A 10377-nucleotide genomic window follows, 5' to 3' on the forward strand; every position below is an offset into this window, starting at 1 on the left:
TTTTAACATCTCTTTTTTCCGTTGGTTTTAACTTTTTTACAGTGGTTTACATTGGGGTGTTTGGTTATGAGAGGTTTGAAAAAAGGAAAAAAAAAAAAAAAAAAAGGACTTTTGAAGTGGGGTGATGATAAAGGTTGCAATTTGCGACCTTTGTCATCACCTCACTTCAAAAGTATTTTCTATTGTTGTAATCTTATGTGTCGGATTCTAAATGGTACATATGAGCGCCACGTAGGTCATGCGTCATCAAAATAATTTTACTATCAATGCAATATTTTTACTATGAAAATATGTAAATTTTTGTCGATGCAAATAAGGAAATGAATATTTCCCTTCCCTCAAAACAAAAAAAAAAAGAAACGAATATTTCCTGTGTAAGTCATAAATATATTTTTGAAATAAAAATTACATTATTTAATTTGTAAATTATAGTATCAAGATTTTCCTACAATTTTTGTAACATGTATAATAGATTATATAAGTTAAATATTTTAGTTTCCAATTTAAATCATGACACATAAACATGTCATGTCATCATTGTGACATGTTATAAAGGTCACAAGTTGCGACCTTTATCATTTTCGTTTGAAGTGAATTAGAGCTTTGATCAAATTTTTTAAAAAAAATTGAGAGTGTTTGGTTAAGTGAGGTTTGAAAGAGAGTTTTGGATGAAAAATCTAATTTTGAAAAAGTTCAATATGTGAGTTTCCGCATTAGCGGTTTAATGAAGAGGGTATAAGCCGACAACTTTGCCCTAATATGGTCTAAAGTACAACCCTCACCTACCTACACCAATTTATGTCAATTTCCTTAATGGTCATTTTCACGTTAAATAACTAACATTTAACAACTTATTCACCAAGCACTTTACACAAACAACTAATTCAACCATATATCTAGTAAAATCGCCTAATATAAACAACTAACAACTTTCTAACCTCTAGCCACTAACAACTAATCGTCAAACAGGGCCATTAATGACTCCTATATTTATATCGTTGTGTATCGAATGTGTCAAATCATAGGTTTCTTGGGCGTGAAATAATCCATTTAACTAGTTTTTGGGCCCGGGCGATGCACCGGGTTAGTACATTAATGACATTCACATTTATTTATATATTTTTCTTTTGCAATGGTAACATCAAACGTCTAATAGCTTAGTGGTAAAAGCTTTAATAATGTTTAAACTCAAGGTCATATATGAAGATTACATGATGCGAACGACGGCTCATAAATTGACCGCCACGTGTCATGTAAACTTTCTTATAAACGTCTTTTAAATGTATAACTAGTGTGTAGCCCGGGCGATGCTCCGATTTCTGCTTTGAACAATATATTTTGATTGTAGTATGAATACTTGTTATCTTTAACTATTTTCTTTACTTAAAAATTATTTGGTGTCAAATTAAATTTTTTTGCCCATCAACATCTAGTGAAAGTATAAAATAACTGTTAGAGTTAGTACATAGTACTTCGTAATAAACATTCATCATTCCAATTTATATATTTACGTGGAGTAAAAAGCATCACAAGTAGTTGGCTAAGATGGTAATACTTCTACCTTACATCTTGTTGGTCTCATGTTCGAGACTTACTGTATGCGAGATTTTTGTACGCATGTTTCTTGCAAAGTTGATGACATGGCATGCTTCCTGTGAGAGGGGGTTCCACGTGGCACACATACTTTGTTATGAACGCCTTTTAATATATAGTATAGATAGATGTCAGTATGGTGGCCAACACGGGAAAATGGTATACTCATTAAAATTATTCAAAACATTTTACCATATGTTTCTTCTACTTGTGTACTGAGTAATCTATACCTAGTATTTAAAAAGGAACACCATAGATTATTAGAGCATCTCCAATGGTTGTAGCTAGGGACTAACTTGATATTTATAAAAATTTCAAGCTAATAGCTAGACTATTGGAGTGAAAGTAATAATTGGCTTGGCCAAGCAAATTAGCTTAGATAAGCTAATTTGCTTGACAACTAGCTTCCAAAGTTTCCAAATAATTAATTGACAAGTGGGACAAGTGGGACTAATTTAAATAACAAACTAGTTGCTAGCCATTGGAGCACAAATTAGTTAGACAATGAAATAGCTTGAAATCTTATGAGGCATAACAAGCTAATTGTCAAATTAGCTTACTATTGGAGATGCTCTTAGAAGCCATGTGGCATCTCATTATTAGAAGCCATGTGACATCTCTCCTTCATCCATCATTTTTTTTTTCGATTTTTCTTTATTGTTTCTATGATTTACAACGTCTAATGCCTCTTCCACTCCATTTTCCTTATTCAGCATCAAGTTATTAATAGTCTAATATACTCATTAGTTTCTTCCACTCCACCCCTTTAACATCCAATATTTATTCAACATATATTTTTTATATATTTTCCAACCTTCAAATTACACCTCTATTTAATTCATATATTACCAAAAAGCACAAGTATTCACAAATTAGAACATCAAAAGACATCTGAATAACCACTTTACAACCGCCCGTTCACTTAAAAGCTAGTTATGTAAATACTCCATCATATTTCACTAAATTGGTCACACTTGTCTTCATACTGGTTTTAACACACAAGTACGATACGGAGTACATAATATCTTTAATTATGTATTTAAAATTATACTCCCTCCGTCCCAGATTAGTTGTTACACTTTCTTTTTCGTCTGTCCCATATTAGTTGTTACACTTCTAAATTAGGAATTACCCCACAATTATTATATTGTCTCTCTCTTACCACTAATTTTTTTTTTTGGTCTCACACCCTCTCTCATTCAAATAAAATAATACCCCACTAACTCATATCAAAATTACTTTTTTAATAAAATAACAATTGATAACCACACTACTACTTATCACATTAAACTGTGTGCCCAAGAAAGTGTAACAACTATTTTGAGACGGAGGGAGTACAATTTTTCTATTTATAAAAGTACTCTTACGTACGTGATAATATGATGTTTGTAATACTATATGCATGAGTGGTAAGTGGGCCGGGAAATAGTAAAGGGTAACCAAGACAGTAAGTATGGGCCTAAATACAATGTTGCTATCAAATTTGCACATGACTAACATCATAAATTTCATGTGTGGCTGCTTTAAGGTGTAAGCTTTTTTAGTGTGTGTCCTCCTGAGCATGCATGATTGATTAAGATTTAAGAGTACTCATTAATGTCCTGGTTAATTGATTTGACATCGTATTGTCTACCAATTAATTATGGTGGGTTTGGAATTTGGAATTTGGAATTTGGAATTTTATTTTAATGCAAAGCGGAGCAAGAAGTTGGTGATGGAGATCATGAGGTCGTGTTTTGGACTCAGTTGGTGTGATTTAATGTCAAGCGGAGCAAGAAAGAATGTCAAGTTATATAATTTGGAGACTATGTAAACTATTTCTTTTGTTGGTACTTGTCATTTTTTGGAATTTAAAGACGTAATGTTGTTTAGAGAACCATTGTGTTCTTGATTGATGTAAATCATGTAATAGTATACAAGTAATTAGTATTTATAATACTCCGTACTTCCGTGGTGATTTGCTACTACAAATGCACCGAGCATGATGTTCTTGATAAAAAAAATACAGCATGTTTTTTTATCAATATACAACAGGATTTTGATTAAAAAAAAATAACAAATTAAAAAAAAAATACAAGTTTATGATTAAAAAAACAACAAGTTTTTTTTAATAAAATACAACAGGTTTTTCATAATTACAAAAACCGGACAAACATGTTTAAAACCGATCCGGTCCGGAGGCAGGACCGGTCTCCAGACACGAAAAAAGATAAATTTCGGATCCGGACCGGACCGGACCGAGTTTGGACCGGTGCACAGCCCTATGTATTGAGATCAATTTTTTTTTGTTAGGTTTCTAAGTATCGACCATTTTTTATATATATAAAAATATACGAATACTTCTTCTATAATATATATACATTTTTCTCTTATCTTACTTTTATTAATTCCACTTTCTTTTCCTTGTTTTTCTTATTACTTCTTGCTCCTTTTTGGTTTGATTGGTGACAATGACGATCTCCTACGACGATTCATGTTAGCCGACCCCAAATCATTTTGGGACTAAGGCTTTGTTGTTGTTGTTGTTGTTGTTTGTATAAAAATATACGAATACGAGAATTAAGTGAGAAAGTTGAATAATTTTATATTTTGCGGTAATTCATATCTTGGTTCGTGTTAGTAATATATCGATACAAATTTGTAGGTAGAATTGATAAATTTTTAGTTTTTACATATCAACTTAGTATCATTAATTTTTAGAGATAAAATACATTATACTTCTCTTTGAAAAGCCTTTGATCGTATTTTTTTTACTTAACTTATGACTTTTTTTTACAGCTCCACCCATTTGTGGTGCACACTTTTAAGATTTAGATAAAATTTGGATAAATATTTCAAAAGGTCTTGCACGCACAAGGTGTACAATAAATTTATTGTACACCAAGATAACTTTTATGCAGTTTTTTGTAACTTTTATATTATTAAAATAAAAAGTTGATAGATAATTATTTTAAAGGTTAAATGATTAATTGATACATAGTGATTTTGAAAAAATAATTTATTCAAATGAAAAAATTATCATTAAAAAATAGATAACTTTTATATATTAAATGAACTTTCAAACATTTATTGTATACCCTTGTAAATAAGAATTTGTGTAAATATTTTCAATCATGATCTCTAAAATAAGTAAATAGCTTTTAGATTATAACCTTAGTGGAATACTCCTCCTATTGCCGATGAAATCTCACTTGAGCTATGTTAGGGGGTTTCTATTTCCAACTTGAGGTTTCTTTAATAATTTTAATTTTGGCTCTGGGTTAGAAATCATTTACTGTATGTCTGTACCTGTATCTCCCTCCCCAAAATTAAAACTCAATACGGAGTACTAATTTTATAATTTCTTTCTCTCCTCACACTCCATTTCTGGCAAAGCGCATCTCCTCTGCATCTCCTTCTTCCTCCTCACATCTTGTTGTTGTAGTTGAATCTCTAGTCGGTGGCGCCGCAGCCGACCACTTCTCCTCTGCTGCTGCTGCTATTCTCGGTAATTATCTACAACTATTGTGTATCGATTTTTCTGTTGATTTTATTTGTATTTTTTTTATTGATTCAACATTTTAATTATCTAAATTGTTAATTATATTCTGTTGGATTGTTTGGTAGGTTTATTTTTGTTGTGAAATTCGCATTCTTTTGGGTATGATTCGATTGCTAAATATATTCTGCTGCTATTCTAGGTAATTAGGATTACTGATTCGATTTGGAGTTTCAAATTGTTAAATATATGCCGCTGGTTTTGTTTTGGTGTTGTTTTATGTCTAATTAGCCTATACGCACTTCATAGTTCTGCTTTAAATTGGTATTATCTTTTTTGACGTGATTCGATTTTTTTGACAATCACCGTTCATCTCCTTGGGACCAGGGCAGGTGCCCCTCCTGCCCTGCCTCAGGGACGGGCATGCTGATGGATGTGGTATACATGTTTTTACAAAAAGCTTCTGATTTGCAGAGTTTCTCACTAGTTACTATGATGGATCACCTGTAAATTGTGGGCTATGATGCGCTCTAGGTAGATGTGCTCTAAAAATTGCTGCCTGGCAGAGTTGTAGTCTTTTACATAATTTGAAATTTGAGGCTTTAGATTTATATTCCTGAAATAGGAGTGATTTTAGGTACAAGAATGGACAAAGATTCGTCCCCTGCTTGGAAATGGAGAAAGTTAGCTTATGGAGGTATGCAACCAGGATTTGATGACAACTATACCGGTGACTCCTTTCTTGAGGACATGGTTACAAATGCTAATGTTGTCAAGAGGGACTTATGTAAGGTGATCCTAGATTCAGTGTCCATCTCTCAGTATCTTTGCACTGTCATCCTTGTGGTGTTGGTCTGGACCTACACTCTTGCCTCAACTATTAGTTTTAAATCCCTCTTGCTTCTTGATATAACTCTGCTAATTTCAGGCTTTATAGTCCTTTTTTTAACTGCGAGGATGATTTCCCTCAAACTCTTTGCCCAATATATTCTTAACATTTTGTATTTCATAATTGGGTTGTATGCCTTGTCTCCAATTTACCACACTTTGACAAGGTCCATTAGCTCAGACTCCATTTGGGCTCTAACGACTATGCTTATTGTCCTCCATCTCTTTTTGCATGACTACACTGGGTGCACTGTTAAGGCTCCTGGTTCTCTGACAAATCCTACTATAAGTAGCAATATCTCTTTGAACACTTCTATCATTGCTTCGGTTTTGATTGCTTCCCAACTCCAATCGAGGCAACTTGTTTTTGCTATTGTGTTATTTTCCTTGCAAGTTTTCCTCTTCGCTCCTTTTGTTGCGTTTTGTATCAAGAAATACTCATTCTGGTTGTATCTCTGGCTTTCACTGGGAGTGGTGGGACTCACTTTGGCACTAGTTTATAGACTGCAAGGGTTTCTCTTCGTCATACTTTTGGGTTTGCTGGTTTTTATCACTTTCATCTGTCCTTATTGGCTTACCAGAATTCAAAAATACAAGTTTGAAATTAATGGTCCCTGGGATGAGGCCAAGCTCTGTTTTGATATAACTGAATGAGATTTGGAGCAGTCTTCCATAGTGTATAATTTGGACAATGATTATGAAATCTCTTTGAACTTGTTCTGCGTCAACTGTGAAGTTGTAGTTGTATCTCTAGTCAGAGGCGCCTGTGCCAACCACCTCTCCTTCTGTGCTGTTGCTATTCTCGGTAATTATCTTCAACTATTTTGTATCCATTCTTCTGTTGATTTTATTTGTATTTTCATTGATTCAGCAATGTAATTTTCTAAATTGTTAAATATATCCTGTTGGGTTTTTTGTTTTGATATGAATCGATTTTTCTGATATGACGGGTTTCAAACTGTTAAATGTATTCTGTTCGATTAGTTTTGGTGTTGTTTCATAGTAAATTCTACTTGATATTTGTATAATCATTTTTGATATGATTCGATTTTTCTGACAATCACCGTTCAAATTGTTATAATTGTGGGTTTTTGAGCAGGATTCTATTTATAGTTTTAGAGCTTTGGTAAATCTGTAACAATAATTCTGTTATGTCCATACTTTCTCTAGGAGGTAATTGGGGGAGGGGGAGGGGGAGAAGCTAAATGTGTTTCTGGTTATACTTTGCATCTTTTTAGTTTTAATTTTCTTCAGTTCAGACTTTACTCTCTTTGACCCCCTTTAATCTAAGTAAGATGGAAGAAATTTTTATCTGTGTTACCATTTGGTTGGATATGATATTATTAGCTGGCCTTTTTATCAGATAGCAAAGGTATATAGATATCCCTTGTCAAGCTCTTTGGTTTCCTTCAGTCCTAAAACAATTGCAGGGTTTTGTTTCCATTGTATGTGGACAGTGCTGATATGATCCTGAATCTGAAGTTACGTAAATATGGCCATGGAAGTGCATGTGACTATATAGCATAATCCCTAAGGGAGGTGCTTTTATGGTGGAGCCTCCTGAATCCTGGTATTTCAATGAAAAGGGGAAGTGTTCGTTTGTATTATTTCAATACAACACTTTCAAAAACCTCTGTAGCTACACTCACATACAAAAATGCCATACTCTAGTTCATTGATACCCCTACGTGACACATTAAAAACAATCTTGGAAATTGTTTGGGTGATGCCTCTGATTTTACTTCTAACATGGCTATCCAGCTTTGTAATTTGACAATTCTGGATTCCTGGGTATCAGGTGAACCCAATTTACAAACTAAAATCAAACACAATCAATCCAATGCAAAAGTTACCCTCTTTTGTCTACATTTATCATTGCTTCCCTTTCACGTTGTATCCACATTTGTCCATTATTTTAAAAATGGCTTGTATGCTTCCTGATGGGTTGCCACGGAAGCTCTCACTTGATTGGTGGTGGTTTTGTTCATAGAAGATAGTGTATTAGGTCAGATTTGAACCCCTAAATCTTTAAGAGAAAACGGCAGAAATATAGAAGGCATTCACTGTAAAACTAATGAATTATGGTGCAGATTCATAATTTTAAAACACGAAATAAAGGTTTCTAAACACGACCTTGTTAATTTTGGATTTATGTTCTAGATAAATAAGTTCTTGTAGTACACTCTAGTCTTTTATTGATCTTTTCCATGCTTTTGTTCTTGTTTTGTTTACTGATGGATGCTGACAGAATGGCCTTCATTTAGGCAGCTAGACCCTCGCATTGAGCAGGCTTTTGTAGCCATATCTTAGGCTCTGTTCTGTTCACCTTTTTTCCACTTATTTAAGGAGAAATAAGTTCAGATAAAATAAATTGAGGAAAAATAAGGGTTGACCAAGTACAATTTATGCTAATCCGGATTACTGCTTTTGTGCTCAAGTCTTATGTTTTCATCTTATAATAAGGTGTAAAGCTTGGCTGTTCTGTCCCATTGTATGTGTAATGTGTGCAGTCAACCTGTAATGGAACTTATTCGTGTTAAAGGGCCAACTTGCAGCATCATGCTGTTGTGGATCGAATGTGGACACAGGCTTACTAGCAATCTTTTCCTGTAACTCCAGCTTTGAGTAGATCGATCTTACTTAGACCTTAAAATCCATCCTTTTCTTTTATGGAAAATTGTCAGAGAACCGACTATGTTTTTGCTGTAGTTACCTGAGAAACGGTACTAGCTAGTGTTTCTAGTTGCTGCTGTCCTCTGATGGCCATATGAAGTTTGTTCCCGTGGATGTTTGATATCTGTTTCCACATTCCTTTAATGCATGTGAACATACATAACTATGAAAGTTTTCGGTTAAAACTTTTGATTTCTCATACATATTTCTTGGTTTCTGCCCCCTTCTTTTGTTTGCAGGAAACTGACGCAAAAACCATGGGTTCATTAGCTCGTGTTGATGAAAGATTATCTGCATCATTGATGAGAATTGCTCCACTTGAGACTTGAGCACTTGGTCACTTTCAGCTGCCTAGAGGCTACAAAAATGGGGAGGGAGATTCGATCCTGAAACCTATTGTACACAGACCATCAGTCTTAACCACTAGTCCAAGACTTCATTTGTCACTGGTATAGAGTGATCATTGTGGTTGTATAATATTATTATCTATCTTATTTTTTTGAGGGGATTATTTTATATCTTAATACATCTATATATAAATTACAGTTCGTATAAGTGTAAATGTAGTGTCTGAAATTGTTTTGTATATTTGATTCTTCTGAATTTTAACTTAAACTTTACAGAATCAGTTGCAGTGTTGATATTGAATATGACTGTCAATCTTTCAAACGAGAGGAGCTACCATTTCGGCCTCTTCTCAAATCTCCTTAGGAGGACGATTATATCTAATCATAACCTGATTAATAATTAATTGTTAACTTGCAAATTATGATTCCTAATAAGCATATCTAAACATCAACGTCTAATCCTATTTAATTCGAAGAATTAGTATTATAAGTTGAATCAATATTATTTACCTATGAAATATTTAGAATTAGAGATCCAAGTGTCAGAACCTACCTCGATAGACAGATTTATTCAGCTTATACAAGCAAAACGTGTAATTAGATTAGAGTTGTAAACAATGGACTCCACAATCGAATTCACTCTTTACGTACATGTCGTACAAATCCCATATTGATCGATAGAGGCATCCATTTCTTTAATAAAATAAACGAGCTTCAAATTAATTAATAGTGTAGAAATTAACATATTTGTAAGAAAAAATAAAAAAATAAAAATATTTAGAAAATATATATTGATACGAATCTAACATTACCTCAAATGACAAAAATAAAATGTTGCGATATTTTCAAAACGGAGGAAGTACATATATATATATATATATAATGATTGACAAAACTGGATTAATATGGTAGAGAGTAGAGACTATTCGAAAGTCGAAATAAAAGCAAGGCAACAATAATAATTCTGAAATCACATGATATTAAATTTGAAGTTGCTGCTAGTCTGCTACTGCTTGTCAGCCAGGGCATCCATGCATGGTGGACCTAACTAAACCCCTATTCATTAATTCCCAACGAAGTTGATTCAATCATGTCATTCAAAATTTTAAATATTTCATCTACGGATTAAACACTTCTATATAAGGAGATCGATAAGAAACAGAGATTTGTCAAAAACATGCAAGAGAGATAATTATTAAAGCCTTTAAACTTTAAACGTTGGACGACATATGGGATTCAAACCTTGGATCAAAGGGTTCATAACATCTTTATAGCTACTATCTAAGGCTTTTTCTATTCATCTTAGGAGGGGCAGCTGCCCCCACCAGCCCCCTATCTTCACCTCTGTTTACGTGTATTATTTTCATTCGCCTTATTTAGGATACAGGCGTACACGGT

The 10377-nt window shown here is 33.4% G+C and overlaps 1 protein-coding gene across 4 annotated transcripts; it reads left to right on the plus strand.

The window, feature by feature from the left end:
• The first annotated feature begins 4774 nt into the window (after nt 1-4774).
• On the plus strand, nt 4775-9260 carry LOC110790163 (phosphatidylinositol N-acetylglucosaminyltransferase subunit C). Of its 4 annotated transcripts, none has more exons than XM_021994937.2 (3): nt 4833-5080; nt 5697-6764; nt 8872-9260. In XM_021994937.2, the coding sequence occupies exon 2, from the start codon at nt 5717-5719 to the stop codon at nt 6611-6613; it is 897 nt and encodes a 298-aa protein (XP_021850629.1). In that variant the 5' UTR covers nt 4833-5080; nt 5697-5716; the 3' UTR covers nt 6614-6764; nt 8872-9260. The 4 variants fall into 4 exon arrangements, 3 of the variants coding, with proteins under 3 accessions (XP_021850629.1, XP_021850628.1, XP_021850630.1); XM_021994936.2 differs by having other exon boundaries at nt 4834-5080; nt 5200-6764; XM_021994938.2 differs by having other exon boundaries at nt 4834-5080; nt 5709-6764.
• Nucleotides 9261-10377: the final 1117 nt, after the last annotated feature.

This window comes from Spinacia oleracea, chromosome 4 (assembly GCF_020520425.1).
Source record: "Spinacia oleracea cultivar Varoflay chromosome 4, BTI_SOV_V1, whole genome shotgun sequence".
NCBI classification, from domain to species: domain Eukaryota; kingdom Viridiplantae; phylum Streptophyta; class Magnoliopsida; order Caryophyllales; family Amaranthaceae; genus Spinacia; species Spinacia oleracea.

Coding starts and splice junctions, on each gene's coding strand:
- LOC110790163 (XM_021994937.2), top strand. CDS start 5,717: ATGGACAAAGATTCGTCCCCTGCTTGGAAATGGAGAAAGTTAGCTTAT.